At 40.3% G+C, this 23,236-nt stretch overlaps 1 protein-coding gene across 3 annotated transcripts; it reads right to left on the bottom strand.

Moving 5' to 3' along the window:
• Positions 1–12,655: 12,655 nt before the first annotated feature.
• Positions 12,656–21,117, bottom strand: DYNLT3 (dynein light chain Tctex-type 3). 3 transcript variants are annotated; one of them, XM_062574054.1, is made up of 5 exons: positions 21,016–21,117; positions 19,807–19,848; positions 17,722–17,845; positions 16,669–16,746; positions 12,656–13,086 (listed from the first exon to the last, which is right to left on the bottom strand). In XM_062574054.1, the coding sequence occupies exons 1-5, from the start codon at positions 21,043–21,045 to the stop codon at positions 12,974–12,976; spliced, it is 387 nt and encodes a 128-aa protein (XP_062430038.1). In that variant the 5' UTR covers positions 21,046–21,117; the 3' UTR covers positions 12,656–12,973. The 3 variants fall into 3 exon arrangements, with proteins under 3 accessions (XP_062430038.1, XP_062430049.1, XP_062430060.1); XM_062574065.1 differs by having other exon boundaries at positions 19,807–19,869; positions 21,016–21,084; XM_062574076.1 differs by lacking the exon at positions 12,656–13,086 and adding an exon at positions 13,207–15,446.
• Positions 21,118–23,236: the final 2,119 nt, after the last annotated feature.

Here is a 23,236-nt window from a genome sequence, read left to right as displayed (position 1 = left end):
TGCTTCCTGTTTAAGAGGTAGCTAATCCTCACTACAGGGAGTCCCTGGAAAGAGGGGGGATTTAGCGAAGGGTGAGTGGGGAAGATCATTACTTATGACAGGAAAGCTATTTCGCACACCACCATTTTTCAGGCTTCTGAACATAAGCCTAAATGTCTTGTGCAAGAGATAGAGCGGACAATTGAGAAACAGCTATTCCTCTCTAGGAAAGCACAGAACTGAAAAGGAACCAGCTGGGTGTCAGAGCCCTTCCGACTTGGGGGGACCACAAAGCCGGAGTCAAACCAAATCTTGCACTCAATACGTGAGCAAACTCTCCTCTCCTAGTTTCACGTCTTTAAATTCACAGTGCAGGGAGCTAAACAAAAAGAAAAACAAAAAAAGATTTTGTGTTTATATGGCCTCCACTCTTGAGTTTCAAGGTTGAAAAACATTGTTGCTAAATGGGTCCTCTCTGAAGCATTCTTAAATGTATACAGTGCTTTTGGCCCTATTAAGCTGCTCTTCATTAACAGCAGTGAGACAGGTTTGAAAAGGAAAGGCTGTGTGGGCAGTAGTTGGAACAGATATGAACGAAGTTGCTGATTTGTACAAGACACCCATAAACCGCGTAGTACTTCTGGATGTACATTATAGGTAACAGGCTCATTAAAAAAAGGAACCAATACATATTTAATACCAGAGACAGGGAAAAAGAAACAATTAAAACTAGCAATAAAGTGGGGGGGGGGAAAGTGCAAAAGGCCTTGAAACAGCCATATTTTAATATACTGTCCTGTCTTCTTGTCTTCTGTTCAGCCCAGTTGCCCCAATTGCCTGCTTACTAATTCCTAAACTCTGCAGCCAAACCCGACATACAGCTCCTACACAACACTAGACCTTGCTGTCAGATTCTTACAATCACAGAAGAAAGTGTTGGCCTGCTTAGGCAGTTCCAGACATGTTTGTGTAACCATCTGGTTGTGTGTATTTTACACCCCAACTCGCCAGACAAGACATGTTTTCCACTTACAGCATTTTTAAATGGTTTACCATTTCATATTTGTTGTTATCAATTCCTGTGAACTATTTGATGACTCTTTCAATTGTGTCAACACCTGATGGGGAGGAAGTTACTGTTGCTAAATGCTAGTGAGGATCAACTCTTGGTGGGGAATTTTTTAAATTCTTTCCCTCAAAAGGGCCATAATTGAATCTATATAATTCTGTTTGAAACACACCAGTTAGATCAGAATAGAGCTTAAGCAGAATTGAATACACTTCGCTGGAATAAAAATTTTGTTACTGAAACATAATAAGGGTCTGAGCCTGTGCAGAAGGAACTGAAGTATTTGGCTTTGATTTTAATGGAAATACAATAAGACTTTTACACTGTTAGAAAGCAGGCAAAAAGGAAATGCAAGGGTCTCATGGTGATACCATGTTTGCCATTCAAAGAGTCTTGAGATTTTATATTTTAACTCACCCTTAATTTTCTAAACAGTGTCATATTTTTCTTCAAACTCCAGGGCTCTTTCCTCACTGAGTCAGTTTTAATTACACTTCCTGTTGTATTGTACACTTGTGTTAAGGGTTATTTAGCACCTTGCATTCAGAGAAAAGAATTCCATGCCGATTACTAAACCACTGTCTTCTTAAAACTTCTAAAAGAATAAGTAGGTGTTTCTTAGTTTCTTTCATTCTTCTTCTTTTTTTTATTTTTTTTTAATTAAATCCTGCTAAAATAGCAGGACGCACTTTATCAGTCATGGTCTGAATATTTTTTTTTTTTAATCTAAGATATATCAGTGAAATGGATAGCACTGAAACACAATCATAAGAGAAAGCATGATCTAGGTCCCGTCCTACTCTTTAGCAAACCATGGAGGTCTGTCAGCAGTACTGCTGTAAGCCAACACTACTGTGTTCTAGGATGGTAAAGGAGTAAAGCTGTTCCTCTAAACACTTGCCTTGAGTATGGAAGTTCCCCAGATCAGGGGTTTTACTAGCGACCAACCCTTGGCACAGACCTCCTGCTAATAAAACATCATTTACTACACATTTATTAGATATAAAGCCTGTGCCTGCATTAAATTCTTCGACTATGGTGGCTACGACAGCACTGCTGCTTCCCACACAGGACAGAGCGGACTTTATGGCTGCTGTACTCTCTTCGTTCAGCCTGAGGAGGCTTGGGCAGCAGGCTACAGGTGAGCTTAAAGGATAGTCCTGTTTTGTGGCCAAATGGGACTGCTTGCAGTCAGACCCTTGCTGGACTGGGCTTCTGACAGAACATTTCTTCCTTCTGTATGTTTGTTTTGTTTTGCTTTGCTTTGTCATGGGGCTGGGAGGGCAGGGAGCAGTAGTTTTACAATAAACAAAGATTCTTTTGCTTTCAAATTGCTGACTCCTGATTCTTCTGCAGGGTCTACCCTGGAAACAAAGAGTGACTTCTTGCCTTCATTTGAGAAACTGTGCATAGTATTTAGCAGCTTAGGCAAATTTAACAGTTCAAGCAAGGCTGGTACCATCAGCTTGACGCAGTAGCACTAGCAAGATTTTTGGAGAGGCAGGGACGTCTCAAGGTTGCTTCTGCAGACAGCTGGGGGAAGCGCTGCAAGGGAGAGGAGGATTGAAGAGAGTGGTACGAGGCAGGACTTGAGGGAGCCCCATGTTTCACTGATAGGGATCAGTGTTACCCCCATACTCTTCCTCTCACAAACCTCTGACACTGCACATGTGCGCTGGGGTCTTTGTGTACTCTCCACAATCATCCCCACTTCCAGCAGGATCTGAAGACTGCAAATGGCTCTCCCATTAAGGTAATCCTTTTACAATAATGCTCTGTCCTAGCTCTGCTTCATCAATCTAGGGATGACTCTAAAATGACTTAGTAGTGTTGACAATACAAGTACAAATACGAGGACAGTCTGTGGGTGACACCCACTACTGAACTCATGCTGTACCTGAGTTTATAAAGTGGATTGAAGTCTTCAGGTCTCTCCTTCTATCCAGTTCCACAAATTCTCTATTCACATGAAAATGCTCTGCTGATTGTAAGAAAAGTCAGTTGGTTCCAGATTAGTAAAATAAATGTTTCAACTAATGGATACAATTAGCTCAGTGCAAAGTGACTGAAAAAAAGAAGTTGGCCTTACTAGTGGGTTCAGCTCACACTGATGTTTTTCCTTCCCTTCTTATGTAATGTTCTCTGTTATCCCATATGTAGTCATCTGAATTAAGCAGTTCTTATTCATGGATATCTTTGATTTCCAGTCCACTGTAGTTACTCTTAAAGACCTTAATCCTGAGGAGTGCTGAGCAACTCTGGCTTCAGTTGGCCTCATCTGGATCTTGGAAATTGGGAGTGTTCTGGAGCCCCTACTCTGTATGGCCCCAAGTCAAATAGAGATAATATAATTGAGTGAGACTAAGATATATACTAGGGCACATTTAGTTCTCCATTCCTTCCCTGGTATACACCTGTCTGTGCAAAGGAAACTCATATTTGACTCAACAGCCAGAAAACTGCCTACAGTAAAAATACTACCCTGCCTGTTCACCATCATGCATATCAGAGGGGGAAACCACCCTGGTTGCAAAATAGGTCTTCCTCTTTTCGGTCTTCTGAGAATTTCTCTGTTGGGTGGGGACTTTCTGCATTTCAATCTTCAAGCAATGAGTTAAACAAAATTAGAAAAACAAACAAAAATCTTCCTGTCAAACATGAGATATTTTTGAACAAACAAAAAATAATGTTGTGGTCTCATTATAGCACTTTCAGGATCATACTCTATTTTGGGACAGCCTTAACAAGTTAGTTCGCACTTTATTATTATTATTATTATTATTATTTTCACCTTTCAGTGAGCTTTTTGTAGGACTCTGACAGGTGTAAGCCTGACAGCTCAAAAACACATGCATATATGTTCAAATGAAGCTACCAGCATACAGTAAGATGTTCATGATTATAAGCACTTACCAGATCAGGACCCTCATGCCTGACTGTGTATACCAGTGTCACTTCCACCAATACAAGCCAGATAAGTTAGTTGTCATGAGGTACATATTCATTTTTTGCATTTCAAACCAACCTTAGCCACCCACCTGTGTTGCTAACATGCCATGCACACACCCCGTCCAGACTAGCAGCAATAAATTAGAACAGGGTAGAAAAGTTGAACGAACTGCTGAAAGCTTGCAGTCCTATTCTACACCTCCTTTAACCTCATTCCTCCCTTTCTGCTGCTACTCTTCTGCCTGGCTAATTCACGTGTCTCTGCTCACTCAGCTGCCACCTATTTCTCTCCATTCCTACTGAGATTCTACTGAATGCTGCTGTTTCCCCATGGCTCATCCACTCTTTCCTGCTCCACAAGTTTCCTGAGACTCTCCAGCTCTCTCAGCCTCTTTGCTGATTTCCCCAGTGCTTGTGCCCACTGCAGAGCAAGTGCAGGAAAAGGCAAAAAGAGCTCTGCTCAGAGTTCCAACCAGCACCATGTGCCTCTCTCCTGATATGATTCAGCTGCAGCCTTCCCATCACTACAAATAGATCAGGGCTGTACCCACCTCTGCATTGCCACAGCAGACTATATTTGCCTCTCTGCTGTAGTATTCCCTCCCCTGCTTAACAACTGATTTTTATTTTAAAGTCTGCAATGTAGAAAATTTAGCAGCTGCTCTTTTCTAATATTTCATCATGTGTGGGTCAAATTCTGTCCTATTGCAAAACATATCTGATTTTGGACTTACACTTTGTGTCATGTAGAAATTGGAGGGGTTGACCAAGGAACTTATTCCCACTCCAAACACACAGCCAAAACCACCTACTCACTCTGCTGAGCATTACAGCAGAGAGAAGGAGGGAAAGGCTGGGCAAGCCCGAGTCAGCCTATATTACTTGCTTGGAACAGATGCTTTTTAACTCCAGAAACAACTTACAGAGCAAATTGCCCTGCAAATAGCTCTTTGTTTTGTTGTTGTTGTTTTTTCCTTTTTTTTTTAAAAAAAAACAAATGTAGATCAACTGATGTTAAGATGAGAAACTATGAAAACACCATTGACCATGAGTTTTATTACCTTCAGAACAACTGGAAATTTGCAGAGACATCTTCAGTCACGTAATCTTTGAAGTAAAGCGTAGGTGCTTCTTAAGCTGATTTTATCTTTCTACACCTATGTGAGTTATACTTGACATTAAAAAGTTCAGGGTTTACACTGTGGCAGCATTAAATTTTCACTTAGAATGCTGGAGATCACTGAGAAAATTTGGGTTAAAGCTTCCTCAGCATCAGCTGGTGCAGAAATAGGACAGGGAAGCATAGGGCAATTGCCATAATTTCTTTGCAGTTAACAGGCCAAAATGTAGTGTTGTAACAGGGCACTTGGGCACAGCAAGAGCCCAGTTTCATGTTATAGACTCACCACCCTCTAAACTGACCTCAGAGATGTCCACCCTACATGCTCAATATCCAGGAACCATAGCGAACACCCTGCAGGACAGCCCATGACTGGCCAAGTTCCTATGAACAGTTAATCAGTACAGCTGCTGATGTGGTATTGTCACCCTGTCTCTCTGCCTTTCTCTTACTTCCTCTCCATATGTGATAACCAATGCCAGGTCAAGCCAGTCTTCAGGCGATAAATTCACACAAGCCCTCTGACACTCAACACCTGCTCAGACAGCTGCAAGGAAATAATCAGAAATGACTGTCACAGCAATTGTGAGAAACACTTTCTAGAACCAGTTTCCCTTGAGGATACGGAGAGAGTCCTGTAGACCATCAGCAGCTATCCTCTGCTCCAAAATTATGAATAGTTCTATTGTCAGTGAGCAATTTATAAAACGTCCTCTCTGTGCTAGGATTGCAAATGATTATGTAAATATGCGGATCATTTTCCATCACTGTTGTGTCTTACGTGTGCATAAATTAACACACACTCAACAGCAAAGAATTGATGCTACAAGACAAAACATACCCATAAAAGCAGCCTGTAAATGACAGCAAGATGGGTTGCAAGGAAATACTGCTTAGAGAGCATGCACATTACAAAATGCATACTACTTTGCATTCACTTTGCAAGAAATCTCTGAGGATAATAGTCTCTGCCACAATTACTGCTGAGTCCCTTCACTGCTATTTCACACCCTCTGAGGCAGACAACACAGCCAGTGTTGTAACCAAGCAATTCCGCCTGAAGTTGAAATCCTTGTTAATTAAATTAATGCCCCAATACTTTTACTTGAACTAGTCTGTCAGATGTTGAGCTGGTACTACAATAAAAGCCATATTAATTAATTAAGTGACCATTCAGGGACTTTAAGTTTGTATGCTATATGTGCTGTACTGGCAGCTTTACAATGTGAGAGGAATATTACCCTAAGCAACCACTTTGAATAACAGCTGTCCTCTAGGATATCCACAGTGACAGGAATGTTGGTCTGAGCTTTTCCTTACAAGGCTGAATCGTTAGTATATTTATAGGGTTTGCCAATGTTCTTTGTTGATAGCTTGCAAGAAGACAATGTCCCATTTAAACCCTTCATGTGTTGTTCCCTCTGTAGGAGCTTGTATGTTTAAAATTCTTCCCTGAGGTAAGTGAACTTTAGGTTAACAGATATACGGTTATCAATGATGGACTAGAAATAAAAGGTCTCTAGCAGCATTTGGGAGGGATGTAAGTGTGAAAGATTCTTCAGGCTGGAGGAAAGGGAAGAGAAGTAATCAATGGAGTTAATGAGAGCCCATATATGAATTTTGGCTTGTGAGACTGCACAGGAAGATTAGCATCCCCAAACTGTTACACTGCACTTCTCAGACTTAGTCAGGGGGTGAGAGACACAGTCAAGTTACTCTTATGAAAATATAACAGGTACATTTATCAATCAATAAAGAAAAGAAACTCATCCCAAACACAAGAAAATTATGAAAATTCTCCTATTTCTTTCAACATTTGCAAAGAATATTTGTTGTAACCCATTCTGATGACCACTTCCCCTTTAGAAGTAACAGATGTTTCCTTGTCTCCTTATTTAGCAAAAGTCCACAGTTATTTTGTTTGTTTCAATATGCTGGGCATTCCCTTGTCCTTCTACCAGTGGAAGAAAACACTGTTCATTGCCCGTTAACAGGGATAGCTTTTGCATTCTCTAATTGCACAAGGAAGCTCTATCAGTAGAAAAAATACTCCTGGAGTGAGCTAGCAGGCTGCTGTCTTACATGCTGACTAGGTATTTACTCTTGTCAAGGCAAGTGTCAATGGAAAACGTTGCACAGGACTGGCCCTTGCAAACCTTGTAAATGCCACACAAGCTGCAGAGAAAACCTCATTTGCTTCCTTCTCCACTCAGCCCCAGAGAACTCTCATCTTTTTAAAAAATAATGAAAATAATTTCTTAATAATATAACTACCAGCCTTTCTCCTTCTCTTTTTCATTTCTTACTGAAAAAAAAATCTTTTATACAATCGCTCATTGGTGGATCTCAAGTTTTTATCTTAAACATCCTCTGGTCTGACTTCTAACAGTGCAGGTCTCCAAATGCTATGGCTAAAGTTTCTAACTGGGCCCTCTGTCTTCATTTTCTGTGACATACCAGCTGGCATCAACACACTTAGCTATGATCTTCAGAGATCTCAGTCTCCCTTGACTTTGGTACCAATGACATCCACATCACCAGGTTAGCTCGTGGGCTCTTCTTGCTCTTTAATCCAAACTCCTCGATCATCCATGCCACCTGCGCACTGTCTCAGACACTGGCTGAAGTGCAAGTCAGCTCATTTAATGGGCAGGAAAGCTTGAACACAGTGATGCCGATATGGCCTGAATTCAATCCATCCCATCAGGGCACTGTGACTGCAGATGGCTTCAACTGTGGTATGGGTAGGCACAATTTCTCCGCAATTCTCACCATTGCTTCAACCTCAAACCAGCTAAAAGAAGAGCCCTCGATCGAGAACCTTACCCTCCCACCCTTCCTTTCACTGACTGTGAACAAGGTAACTTGGTGTTATCTTCAAGTCAGACTTTGTAACATTTCATCCCCTAAGACAAACATGCAGATATTTTTCAGCATAACAGTTTGGGGATGCTGGCCTTCCTATCCAGCCTCTGAAGCCAAGATTCATATATAGGTGCTCATCAGCTTGCTGCTTTTCCTCTTCCTTTGCTACTATTCCTTCTCCTCCAGCCTTGAGAATCTATCCTCAATTATATCCCTTCCAAAAGCTACTACAGAGATCTTACCTCTAATCCATTACTGATACTGTACATCTTTCCTTAGCTCCTTTTTCTCTATTGCAGCAAATGCATTCAGCTCACATTAGCTTCATAACTGTTCATAGCACACCTCCCATCTGCCTTCAAATGCAGGAGCTGGAAACCCTCTGCTCCACCAGTTCATGGTGCCATCCTGCCATTCCCATTTTTAAAATTAACAACAAGCAGCTTTTGATGCGCTAATCGCTCTTAAGAGAAGTTTTCCCCAAGCCTCTACCATGTCATTACCTGCTTCAGATACTTCCTTAAAGTCTACTGCTTTGTCCAGGGTATGGTAGCCAGCTGTTGTCACCAGTTTTCCTGAGTTGGTCAATCTGCATTTAGGAAAAACTGTCAAAATCATCAACCAATTTCTGAGCCAGCTGAGCTGTGCTCCAATTGATACGGATGCTACAACACTCTCCTAAGAACCTGTTTGTCCCTACTGAGTTTGCCAGGAGGCTTTATCATCTTCTCTCTTCCCTACTCCCAAGTTCTCTCTTTCCATTTCCATTTCTGGCTCCATCCACATACTTTCTGTCCTGATCTTGAGACAACTGTTGGTCTCAAATTCCTGTCTAGGGCTACTGATTTTTTTTGCTTATATTGCTTCTTTGCATTCCTAGGCTTGTTGGGCTCCATCCATTGCATCTTTTCTTTGTAGTCAAATTGCAGGGTTTTCAGACAGTGACTGTGCTTTTTTATTATGTTTGAATAACGTGCAGCATAGTTGGGCATTGTTCCCAAATCAGTGCTTCTAGGTGATGAAGTGACAGTGACAACAACAATAACAATAGTTATTATCTTGGAGACCCAGGATTGTACTTTCCAACTGCTACTGCTCGGGCAGTTCTCAAGCTAGGTTTTCAAAATGATTTATTTCTTCCTCGTTTTCCTGAAGAAACGAGACAGGAGCTGGAGGAAGGAATAGATATTGAAAAATATGGTATTGTCCCTGCTCCCTCACACTGCCCTCTTCTGTGTCTCTCTCTGTTTCAAGTTTGGCTTACAAGTGAGAAAACACGATGTAAAATTTTTTGACATTGTACAGCCCCTTGACCAACTCCAGTGGGTGAATGAAGGAGTTTGGTAATTTATGTAACTCAGACCTGCTCTGTTTCTTTTTTCCCAAATGTGTTCAATACATATCACTACTGTTAGGTACAATATATGAATGGCAGTCCTATTTCTATTCTCAGAAGAAAATATTTTTAGTAGTAGCAACACTGAAATTAGAAGTACGCCATACATAGCTACATATATAGCTTATAAAAACATATTTATATGAAGCCCAAGGTAACATTTTCTAATCTTTCTCTTTTACAGGAACATTACACAGACAACACAAAAATAGCGGTAGTCAGAAGACACTCCCCAGCATGGGTGATTGTAACAGAGACAGCTCATAGCAACTTATGCAGTAACTCTCGATTTTCCGGTAGGGAAGTAAGAAGAGCATCTGTAGGGAATCTGTAGGCTGTTGACAGTTTTCAGTCTTTCTACAGTTTGTTTCATGTTTCCTGCACAGGATGTTTTCTCTGAAAACATACGTGTCAAGAGGAATGACATAACCATAACTTCCTGATATTATTTTGTAACAAGGCTACTGTTATGTAATATTATTACTTTTAAAACTATATCTTCGATACTTTCATCTTGGCTCTCTTCCATGCATGCGCACAGGCAAGAATCCAGTTAGTGTTTGATTTCTTTCCAGGAATGTATTTTTCCAAGACTGCTCGTTGGTCCAGGAAGGCATTGCGGCAATCAGCAGTCCTTCCAGCAGGTGGTATTAAACGGTCCCCAGCCAGGGTTTATTAAGTATGTCAATCACAGAAGCGGCAAACAAGAACCTTCGGCCAAGTCGCTGTGATTACCTGCGGGGATGGGGCAGGAGAGCGCTCACGTACCGCCACCCCGCCGGGCTGAGGTTTGTCGTTACCGGCGAACCCAACCGTAACCGTTATCGTTACAGTTACCGTTACCGCCGCAACAGACTGGGGAGCGCGCGCGCGCCACCGCCCCGCCCCCACAGGGCGGCGCGGAGGGTCTCGGCCGTTTAACCGCCGCACGCGCGCGCGCTGCCATCTGGTGACGGGGCGTTTGATTTCACCCGGCCGAGGCCGCCGTGGTCTCTCGCTGGTTTGGGGATTTTAATGGGTTCCACTCTCGCCTCTTCTCTGTGCAGAGCCTGCCCCGAGAAGCTTGCTAAGTCTAGCGTACAAGCTCTGTAATTAGCTTATGGATAAAGTAAAAGCAGATCTATGTAAAGTTGTAATGTTAGTAACAAACTTGTTTTGCTGATGTGCTGTGTGGTCTTGGTACTGTCTGTTTTTGCATGATGCAGAGTTTAAGGCTCTTTCGGCATTTATCACAAATTTTACTGCATATAGAAATCAACGTGAAGTTTACCATTTATGATATTCACAAAGCATTTCGAACAAATGGAGCTTTGGCTCTCCATTTTAGAGCAATGGAGGAGCTGCTGCTGGCTGGCTGGTGGATAAACACGATGCAGCGCAGGCACTCTGGGCTTGCCAAGCTGCTGGAGTTGCAGGGACGACTCCCAAAGCCCATAGGGACCTGCCCTGCCTGGAAAGGCTACCTCTGTCTCCTGTGCTCTGTGTCCAGTAGGACTGCTCAAGCAGACCTGTAAAGCTGTACCCCTGGAGATCCCTACGGTCTTCCTACCAGGTCCCTGCTTCTGCAGTCTGTTTCGAGGAGATCTCATTTTGTGAGAGATGACTCCTCTACCACGTAGACAGCCACCCTTCAGCTTGGGCAAGCGGCATAGCTGCGATACAAACTTTGCGTTACTCACTGTTTAGAGATCATACTTCTGTCTCCAGCTATTTTAGTTCAGACTCAGTGGTGTTAAATGCAAATACTGAACAAAGCGGTGAAATTTGGGGTCAATGGCTTCCTGTCAAAGGTTTCCTGTCAAATTTTGCAGAACTTATGTGCAACCTATGTATTGACGATGATTGCATGAGTTTTGGTCAGGAGAACTAGAGGAAAAGGGTTACAGTGTACACTCTTTTAGTAATACGTGCCTCTCTACCATCAAGGAATACAAGAAAGCATTTCACACAATTAGAAGGCAACAAAACTGAACACTGTGCAGTATCCATATTTCTAATGACAACCAGTGAAGCCTGTTACTGTAACCCTGATTCTCCTTTGCTAGTAGCTTTAGATCAGACTGTGGAATAGGAATTACAGTGATGTTTGCAGATGTCTCTCTAACCCTATTTTGTTCCTTTTAAAAACATTTAAGTAACAAACAAGCCTGCAGTCACAGTATGTTGCCATTAAATGCATTCCTGGGTTTAAAAAACAAATGCTTGATGGAATATATGAGCTAAACCTCCAGTTGCTTGACAGTGATTTAGACTCACTAAGGTCAAAAATCTCCCTCAATGGGCACATGGTGTTATACTGCAGCCCTCCTTCCATCATGGGGGAAGGAGAGAAGCTGTTCTGTCTACAGGCCAATGTACACAGGCTCCTAACCTGGCATAAGCCCAACAGGGTAGAGCAACTCAAGTGCAACAGCACGTAACCTGACTGCCTAGCTTTGGTGCCAGTTTGCAACGTTTATTGCTGCTTTCATGGACTACCTCATCTCAGCTCAGCCACCTAAAGACAAACTGGTGCTGGTTTTGATCTGGGAGATTTCCTGCAGTGAAACAGGCAGAATACACTTACCAGGATATTGTGATGCAGGATTTATCCAGGCTCTGTGCTTCCATAACACGACTGAGCTAAAAAAACCCTCCGAATTAAACATGAACAGAAACACCTACTTGGACTGTACAGGAGCCAGCAAGCTGCATCTCATTCATCAGGTAAGAACTGTTCATTACAGGATTTGCTGCAATGATCTGATGCCTGATACTAGAGCTAAGCCCTGTTCTTCTGTATTGCTGTACTAATGCATGTTTCTATAGGCTATCCATAGTTAATGGTCTCTGTGCTATAGTTTATTGGAAGTAGCAATGTTTTGACATTCATGTCTTAATGGGAAAGACTAACTTGTTACAACCTGGGATTTGAATGGTTTCTGTGGAGTCCTTGAGATTGTGTGAATGTTCATACTTGCTTCCATGATCAAGGTTAGTATAATGGGAAGGCAATCATCAGAAAGGTGAGAGCTGCAATACATTACAGCCCAAAGCACATGGATGGACATCTGGCAGGCAATGAAAAGGAAAGTAATAAATCTGCTTCCCCCTTTTCCTTTTCATACTCTTCTATTTAGATGAAAAAATTCTTGTGCACCTCTCTGGAGGCTATTCCTCCTGGGAGAAATAACAGGTGTGTTTTGTTATGAAATTATATGCAGGAACATACAGCTCCACACATTTAGGTTATTTCCTAATGCAAATTCTTCTGTGACATTAATAAGACACAAAAATTCATCCCAATGACTGCAACAACTAAGAAAACATAGTACTAGATATGTGATTAAAATGTGATTGTTCATTCTATTTTGCAATCCATGGTTTTCTCCTTGAAAACAAACTACTTATTTTGGAAGAAAGTGACAGAAGTGGTAGTGTTCAAAACGCATTTTGCGAGTTAACTGTAAGTCGCTCTTTGTACCCAGAGAGGACAGGGCATGAAAAGATGGAAAGAAACATGTTAGCTTGGCTAGGGTATAATGTGGAATACAAATACTTTCCCCAGAGTTTCCTATTAACCTTTCTACAGCAACAAAAACTTCAACATGCATGATCAAGACAAGCAATAAGAGCAGTAGGTCTGAGCAGAAAACAGTGAGAAACTAATCCAAGTTTCCAGTCCAATGAAATCCAGTCCTGGGAATTCGCCATTCACAAGTCTGATCTCTGAAACATGTACATAATTTTAATAAATTTCCCAAACTCTCACTATTGTATACAAGTAAAGTAAGAGAAATGTTGTTGTCAGTTGCTGTTTATATTGATCGAGCAGGCAAGAGGCACAAATACAACTAAGGCAAAGCTTTATTTGTTTTTTTGGTAGAAAGAAAAATGAAGCAGTATTGTAATTAAGCAGTATCTGCTTGGTTTCTAGTGAAAGGTTTTCTGCATTGGAACCTTCATCAAACCAAATCAGAGTAATAATCTTGCTCAGTGCATTTTATTTTCAAGTAAAGCAAAAATACTAAATGAGATTGTAAACAGCTATTTGGAATAATATTCCTTCTGTCCATGTAACCTGAAGGCCTATTAAATGAGGATAACAGTCATCACTATATTTTTACTCACGCACGTCTTACACAGTGTCAGCAGTTCCCAAACCTTTCTCTGTGTGTCATTCCACCTAAGTTTGTTAGCTTTTGCAGTCCCAAACACAAGCACAACTAGTGCATTTTTGTTAGGTTCACAACTCAGGTCTTAAATGTTGACAGCTAGTTTGAAAACTGCTATCCTAACCCAAATAATACTAAATTACTGTATCTCTGAAAGTCAGTACAACATGCAAATATATCTTCACGCTACACCTGCTTGTTAGGCAAATGCAATATTACAGTGGATTAACTTTACTTGCACTTAGGTAAAAGCTGAATTCTAGTTGTTTGCAAAGCAACAGATTTTGAACAGTACTGTGAATTACACATACACATATTCTTTCTGTAGTCTTAATACTAGCCATATACACAATCTGAGCAATGAAATGGTTTTTAGCTTGTTCTTTGCACAGGACACTTGCTACATGTCCTAATAGTCAATTATCCCCCTACCTAAAAAAAAAAAAAAAAAGTGGTGTAATAGTGCTTTAATACTATTTGTTAAAATACAAAACAGCCTTACAGTAGCTGTTAGGTAGTTACCAGTCTCTCTTCCAAAGACATGCACTAATCAAGAAAAAATCCTACCATCAAGCAGCATTTGATAAAACAACTTAATGTAGCTGCCACTTAGTGGAAGCAATCATTTAGGCATTTTTGGTATTGATATAACTTCATGATATAATTTGTGCATTAACTGACAAAATCATAGGCCACAATCCAGCAAATACTTATGCATGTGCAAATATGGTTTTTCCATGTGGAATATTTTAAGTTGAGACTAAATCAGATGAGTGAAGTTAAGAACTTGCACAAATGTTTGCAGGATGGGAACTCAATGCTTACAACTTTTCTTAGGACTAAAATTCAATTCAAGACTTTGAAAATATAGGAAATACTCCTACAAAGAGTAGAAATGTTCTTTTAAGATAAATGCTTCTAAGGTAACAAGAACATCTAGAAAGGTGCGTGCCTTCTCTCTGAACAACTTATTTCTTCTTGGAGAAGTATGGGCCCAGTCTTACTCCTCTAACTCCTGGGTACTCTCTTTTGTTTCATGAGGAATCAGTAAAGTGCTTGTTACAAAGTCTGTATTCATAGAATAAAATCAAATTTAAGTACCTTTTTAATGTCTTTAAAAGTATAAATTATGGATTAAATGCTATCATTTGACTCCCAACATGTTTCCCTGAATTATTAACAAATACAATGTTCTTCATTCTGAAGAAAAATCAAAATTCTTGTTAGGGCTAGTGAAGTTATTTTGTGCCTCAAGTGGAAAAGCTTGAATGTATTTAATTTCAATGTAAAAGTTCGTGCTTGACTGAAACATGATGCTTATGTAAATTCACAAGCATCAACGTTCAATATGCAGTTTAACTTTGTTTAATCCAACATAAAGTTCTGAAATTATTTACAATATCTGAATTGTATTCATCATTTGTTCCCAACCATAATCCTAAGATCTTGCTTGCCCTTCCACTTTTCCTTTGATTAGAAGTTCATTATTTCTCTTGAATAAAGTGCCTCTCATATAAGCTTTTATATAAATTGTATTGATCTTTGTGGCATCTTCTCATTAACATCACTTATGAATTTTTTAATTATTTAAACTACAAAAACTTTATAGATATATATAAATATATGGGAGGTTGCTAGCATTCAGATAATTAACCTGTAAGAACTGGCTGAGACTGTACACTTTTTGTAGAGAATTTGTATATACCTCCTCATACCAAAAAAATAGTGGTTTAAATATTTAGTCATGTGTTTAGTAAATGATAGGATTTCACTGTTTTTTTCTGTTTTGTTGTGTTTTTAAAGGCTTCGGTGTTACTTATATTCATCTTCCAGTCAGCTACAGGATAATAGCAACTGCAAAAACATTGACAATGCAGTTCATCGTTCGGTTTTCCCATCTCACTGTGCAGGTTCCTAGAAGAGATTTTTATTACAAAATAAAAATAGAATCCCAGTATCTTTACTAAATTCGTTTTATTTCAAAGTAAATTATGTGAAATTAGTACGAAAATTTCATCTGTGATTTGAAGTAATTACTATTGTGTCATCTGGGCTAGAAACAGATCAATTTCTCAATGCATTTTCATAAACATGTACATTATTTAATAACAATTCTAGTTCTTGTATACCTAATCCAGGAAGAGAACACTAGTTCAATATCTCTTGAAAAGCTGGATTTGCCCCAAACCTGAGGATTTCCTACTGAAATTGGCAAGATAATCAGACAAAAAAAATCCACAAAAAAAGTCTAAGTCACGTACATTTCAGTGCATTTACTTTCTTTAATTTCACTCTTCAGTTGTCTTCAATGCCTAAACAGACTCACATGATTTTTGGAAATCAGTAAGGTTTATGAATATATCTGGAAACAAATTATTCTGATGCTTTATAAGCCAAGAAAACACAAAAATCAGTAAACTGTACTTGTTTAGATGAAATTCATTTTATTATTATTTTTTTAATCTTGGTTGACTTTCTAATACCATCTCTATTTTGAAACTTATAACTGGGTGCCCTCTTGTGGAGAAAAAAAAATTTTAAGGTTAATTCCCTCCCCCCCACACACACACCTGGACAGGCTTAAGAATATTTTATTTCCTCACAATACTGTGAAAAAGGGAAAAAGGCATTTAGAAATTACTTAGATGCAAATGAAGTGTACCTGAAGCCTAAAAATTCAGTGTTAGTTCAGTTAAACACATGCTGTTAGTCAAACTATCATTATTTTCTACTGAGCTCTGTTCATTTTCCAAGTAGCATTGTCCCCTTTTAACAGACAAATGGATGTATTCAGGAGTACACATTTACATATACTGTAAACAATATTTTAGTGCCTTTCAGTTGATCTGCAGTTACTGAAGAGGACTACATTTTTTGATCACTGTTTCATGATGAAAGCATTCCTAATATTGCTTCTTATAATATAAAAATCTGTCTCTCTCACACCTCCTTAAGACTTGCTATCAGCAAAATTGTTCAGTTCTGGACAGTTCAACTAGGATTATAGACAAGCATCTAATTCTGGAAGCTACTGCTTCTATAATCACTCTTCCAAAACACTCAACAGAACTACTACAATAGCATCTAGGTAACATTTCTTTTACTACAACTTATTAATTTGAGTGAGGAAACTTACCATCAGTTGTGGTATCCCAGAAGCAAGAGCTTGCTGTGTGAAGACCAGCTCCACTCCTCTGCATCACTGCACAGGTTACTGAAGGATACAGTCATAAAATCAGAGCTTTCATTATTAAAACAAACAAGGCGAATCATTCAGAATATCAGAACTAAAGCTTGCATTATGGTTTCAAATGGCTGAGAGGAGGCATTTGGCTATGTCAAAACCATTTTTGACTAACCCGCTAGCCCATTTTCCTCAGGAACCTGGCATTCATCACAAATATCTTTGTTCACATAAAGACAACAACTTTAACTTAATGCCTGTTAATAGGATTATAGTTTTTTTTATCTTCTAAGCTACTTAGATACAGCTTGTGACTTGTTCATCTCAGAACTGGATTACCAGTACTGTCCTCACAGTTGCAACAAAAGTCATGCTCGAGAGCTGTTTAACAAAAGTACTGGCGTACTGCTCTCTGAAACGACACTCTAGTGAAGTACAGCATTTATAGACTGTCCTGCAATTGCTATAAAACCAGTGACAATCTGAATTCAGGACTTTCAAAACAGAACAGAGTGCAAATGCGGGGACCAAAGTGGGTTAGTCCTGTACTTATTTCCATTTTCTTTCCACAGACATGTCTGTCTGCATGTATAATGGGGCATGACTTATTTTACAGGACTGGAGATGTTTTAAATGTCTATATTTACATGAAACACAATCCTACTAAAATTGTTTTTAGATAAATATAATCTAATTCCTGAACTTAAAAAAATGGCACAGATGTTTAGGGGTTGCTTACAGTCAGGAGAGACTGAATGACGTATCATCTTCGGGCTAAGTGTGCTATTGACACAAAGTAAAACTCCCATGGTTTTACTGCAGGTATTATTAAAATTTATATTACAGAAGAGTTCAGGTCTTCATTCATTATCTGCTCTACTTTGTTTACAGTTTAGAGATTTAAAAATCTCTTTTCAGTAGATCACTGTATTAAAATGTATTAAATAATTTCAGCAATTATTTACTGTGACTGTATGGTGTAAAAGTATAGATACTTGTTCTTACCAATGTACTTGTATGTTTTTCCTAGTTTCACCAAATGTGTCAGTGACTGTTCTACAATAGCTGCAGTCCATTGGTTGACTTTGTTGTGGTTATAATCTGCTTTGCCCAAAACACCTTCTATGCACTAAAATAGAATAAAAACAAACTATAATAAATTTGAATACTTAAAAATGCACAAGTTTAAAATGTTTCACCTTATCAAGGGAAATTTATCTGGCAATTGGATCACTTTATTAATTTATTTTTTTATTTTATTATTTCAGTTCATCATGTATCAGTTGCTGAATGGGTAGTAAAACAAGCCTTCCTGGAAGCTTATTTTCATTACATATTTACCACATTACTAGACAGAGGTAAGTAAGGCTATGACTTAAAATTTCTTGCAGGAAAGACCTTAGCCACATGTTTTAAGTATCAAGATAAACAAACAGGTCCATTTACCAATGCAGATGTCCCATTGTCCTCTTATTGCTAATGACTGCCTATTTCAGCTAGGCTTTCAGAAGCTACTACGATGGAAATTACACAACTTTATTCAATAATGCAAACTTGGGCTGGCTGACCTTCCTGAGTCTGTGAGCAATATACTAAAATCTTCAAATAGACAGAGCCACAATAGTGAAACGTGTACCTCAGCTTGTTTCACTGAGCTTGTTTCATATCTTTCAGATATGAAAGATATGAGAGATATGAGAGCAAGAGATATGCAAGGGTCATATATTGCAGCATGAGAGACACCTGAACTGCTTGAAAACTGTATATTCTCCCACAGGGGTATATATAGGCTAACGCTTCCATAAGCTTAAAACAATCAAACAACTGAAAGCCTTATGGTTATAACTCCTAAGTTGCATCTTCTATCCCTTATGAAACTCAGAATCATGTGCTAGTGAGAACTGTGTTTCTCAGTGTTAAACAATGAAGAAATGCATACCTGGAAAAGGTAAATAAAATTAAACTATATTCTCCTCTAATTTAATAATATAAATCCCCTGCACTAATGACCCACTGACAGGCTGCCTAAGAGATTTGTGCCCTAGATCTTAAAAAGCCCAATTAGTTCTGATCACAATGTGTAACACTAGACAAAGAACTCAACAGGAACAAACATTCACAAAACTGAGCAGAAGATAACTGAGGGACAATGGTCCTTAAGAGATTCTTTGTTCCTTCTAGAAATGCATCTAACACTAGAACTCTTCACCTTCAGTTAAGCTTTAAAGCAGAGGGAGAAATACTTGGCTTGACTCCCAGGGTCAGATGTAAAAATAAGGAGAACTGTCATACAGTATTTGACCTTTCAAGGCAGGGATAGTTATAAAAAACTAACTGAACTGACATCTAAGACCTTGCTGCTGTGTATTGGAGCAGCTCTAAAAGCACAGTTCATTCCTTTCTTGACAGGACACGTAGAAAAGGATGCGTACAATCCCTACAGAAATTCCCTTACAAAAATGATCTTTCCTTGAGAAACCTCACAAGCTTGGTGTCACAGGCTCTTCTTTACTCACTTTCTAGTTACTAGACATTTAATTTAGACTATTAGGCTATTAATTTTTACACAGAAAGAGCAGGCTTAAAATGAATCTTTAAAAACATTGATAGAGTAACTGGAGCTTACGTAGTACAATTTCTCACTAAAGGCACACGTAACTTCAAAAGTTTGATCAGGTTGCTCAAGGCCTTGTCCATTCAATTCTTCAAAATTTCTAAGGATGGAGACTGCACAAGCTCTCTTAGCTATCTGTTCTAGTGGTTAACTATTCTCTAGCTAGATAAGGAAAAAAAATCACAATGAATTTCCCTTGCAGCCTTCAAATGTTGCCCCTCATCATTCTGCTGTAAGGCAAATTTGGGCTCTCTCCCCTCTGGAAGCCTGCCCCCTCTTTAGGTCAAGGAAGACAGCAATTAGATGAGGCTTCAGTGCAGTTCCAGATGAAATCTTGTTTCTACTTCTTATAAATAGTAGCTTATATTTCATATAAATTTGACTGAATTTGCTCTGGTGGTTAATGGAAATAACTGCTTTCACTATATTTCAATGCAAGGTATTTCAAAGATCTTCCACCATCAGGTAAAACCTACCTCCTTGACTATGTTATGGGCTTCATCAGCATTGAAGATCATCTGTAATAAAATTTAAATTAACTATTTTTATTTTTAATAGAAAAGTAAACACACAATGCAGTTTTACTCCAAATAACATGCAACAATCAGGCCCCATCTCTGACTACTTGTATTGTATAGCCTGCAAGCATGATTTTAAAATCTTACTTTTTTTTCACCAACAGAAATATCTCATTTAGTGCTCCTTTGATAGTTACTTTTGAGTGAGTCCAAGAAGCTTAGGCCTCTGCAGGCTTGGAAACAAGCTCAATTTGCATTTTCTGTAAAATTAAAATCTACCTCTGTGGATGCTTTTCATTGGAATATTTTCCAAGACAAAACGTTGAATGGCAAATATTTCCTCTGGGTTTTAATCCTGCTTGTTACTGGAGCCACAGGCTTACTAATCTTTGGGTTAAATCTTACTGCCAAACGATAACTTAAGGTTTTGCAGTCGTAACATCAAAGAGACTTTTTTCAATATTCATTAGCCTAGCTGGGCAGCTCCGAGTCCAGAGCGAGCCAGCAGTTTCAACGCACCCCATTTTCCACTCACTCCTACTAACCAGTTTTCAGCGTGGCTTCCCAAGGAAGCACGGCACCTGCAATTGTGCCATCTGCTCCTTCCTCTCCACTCATTTCAAGGTGGATAAGGGCAGCAATCTCAAGGGCAATTATTTTCCGATGAGTTTTGTCATGAAAATCGGCGGCTGGGGACGCGAACTCGGGCCGCGTGCGGAGGGCAAGGCTGCCTTGCTCATGCTGGCTGGCAACCACCAGCCGGTAGCGCCGGGCTAAGCCCAGGACTTGCGTTTTTCCCAGGGGTGGTGTAAGAAAACTCCAGCAGCGACGGCTGCGAGCACGGCGGCCGGGCGACACCGCCCGCGAGCCGGGCGCAGCTCCTGCAGCCACAGCCTGACCCACGGCGGAGCGCTCGAGGGAGCTCCGCGCCACAGCGCGCACCGATCCCCTGCGGCTGGCAAGGCCCCGGCAGCCAGTCACCGGCAAAGGTGGGGGGGGGGAAGGGGGCTGGAGAGGACAGCTGCAAGCGCTTCCTCGCCGCTTCCCCCCCCCCCCCCCGGGAGGAGCCGGCTGCGGGCCCGCTGCCGTCCAGCCCAGCCCAGCCCGCCCGGGCCGGGCCCGCCGCGGACCCTGCACCCGCCGCGGCACAACGGTGGCCGCTCCTACCTCGTCATTGTGGGGGTGAAACTCCTCCATGGCCCCGGCGCGGGCGGTGGCGGCGGCGGCAGCGGCAGCAGCGGCTCTTCCGGCGGCGGCTCCGGGGCCTGCGCGGCTCCGCCCCGCTCGGCCGCCCTGCGCGGTCCACGGAAAGGCGGCGTCAACAGCACAGATCCGAAACGAGGAGTGATCGTCTAGGCAGAAAAAAAAATACGGATTTGCAATACACGGAACTAGTATAAATAACTAGATGCAGTTCTGCACTGAGGAATATCGCGAAAGGCATGAAGAGCAATTGCGTTGTTCTGCTCGGTATTGGAAAGGCGTCATATGTTACCTGCCCAGAGTGGTTGTGTGACAGAGAAGTAAAAGTGATTCTTCGTAACGCCAGCAAGACTGAACAGACGCTTAGAAAATGTGGTTTGTGGAGGAACCGAGTTTATTTTACACCCTTTCCTCACTCTTTGTTGTAGGCAGATGTCCTGAGTGTGTAGCAGTTTGGTTAAAAAAACCATCAACAGACCCATGTAGAATGAAAAGTAGGGCAGGAAATAATGGGTTTAGTTTGAGCTAAAGGAGATTTATGTTTAATATTTTTTTAAAAAAATCCTAGTCTAAGAGTAATGAAGCACTGAAATGGGCCAAGCATATGGCTTTGGAATCACCTTCACAGGTAACATTTGCTGGAGTTGATGCAGCTAGCCTGGATACTCCTTCAGAGGGGAGGATGTATTAAATGATCTTTCAGACAGTTTCAGACTTAGATTTACACAATTTTCACAACCACTGAGTGGTTATTTTCCATTTCCTTTCTAACAGATTAATCTTTTGAAGTAATTTCAGTATCCAACATAACCAATGTTTTTTTATTACTGAGAATGAGTAATGGTATTACTGACTTCATAGGAGTAATACTAAGTTAAGGCAATGAGCCAGCACGCTTCTTTTCAAGGGGTGTTATCTGATCACATTGCTTATTTCTTTATTACACTACCATGATTGTAAGCTGGAAAATGAAATGCAGTAGTACAGAAATGGAAATGTAGTATACTTAGTCCTGTCAACTGTAATAGGAAATGTGAGAAGTACTAAAAGAGGTGGCTCAGAAATACATCTCAAACTTTGAAAGCACCACAGGCTTTCATCTCTCAAATGCAGAACAGGAGCTCTTAAAAACAGCATAAACACAGCAACTCAAATAATTTGTTGAGTAAAAGGAAATATTTGATGAGGAAAGAAAAGGATTTGGCATACTGGAGAGGTGGCAGTCTGTGCTGCCTGTGAAAATTCTGTGCTGCTTGAGCAGTGGCAATACAAATGTGAATACTAATGCAGCTAAAATAGTATGTCTCCTCTCAGTTTTAGCAATTTTTCCTTAAACTGTTGTAAACGTCTTAAACCTTCATGAGTTACCTTAAACTCTTCAAGAAAAATCAGTGGAATTCTACTATTTAATTTTACTGGCTTAGTTCCTCAGCTACATGTGGCTGGATGCTGGAGGAAGTATCACTGTGTGCTACTCATTTTCTTACACTCTTGCTATGCATTCACTATCAGCGACTACAAGGCACTGAGCAGTGGACAAGATGAACTCCTGGACTAATCAGTATGGCAGCTTTTATGTACAGCCAGACCATAGATGCTTGACCCTAGCAGAAGTTTTAATAATTTGCTTTTTGTCTGATTTTTTTTCCCCAAGAGCTGTTTTAACATTGACTGCAGTGACTTGCTAGAGCTCCTCTGAAGAGCTAAATGCTTACTCAACAATTGTTTTGAAACTTATTGCTGAATTGTCAGAGACGTCACTATTTCCTTGGCTACAAATGGTCTGTCAAAGCAGATTCTGTATTTTTGGAATCTTCGCAGTACTGGAAAAGTATACTGCGATCGTGAGGCAGAGCCTGAGTACAGCACAGAGCCCGGGTCAAGCCTACATCAGCATGGTGCTGCCTTTCGGCCAGTTAGGCTGCTGAGAGTGTGACATTTGCTGACATGGCTACGCTACTACTCAGTCCTGAACAAGCACAGCTGTCTTGCAAACATATACCAGTTTCTTTAAAGACTGATTCAATTTCTTAGATTAGCTTTGTGGTATGAAAATATACATAGTTAGGGTTAACCATAACCTGCTGACACTATGTTAAATGTGCTGTATATTTATTGTCTGTAATCCGTGTTTAAGATGTGCATCAGGGCAGAATAATTTTCCAGTTAAGTTTGCATAGTACCT

This window comes from Rhea pennata, chromosome 1 (genome assembly GCF_028389875.1).
Source record: "Rhea pennata isolate bPtePen1 chromosome 1, bPtePen1.pri, whole genome shotgun sequence".
Lineage (NCBI taxonomy): Eukaryota > Metazoa > Chordata > Aves > Rheiformes > Rheidae > Rhea > Rhea pennata.
This window is presented reverse-complemented; position numbering and strand designations above follow the sequence as displayed.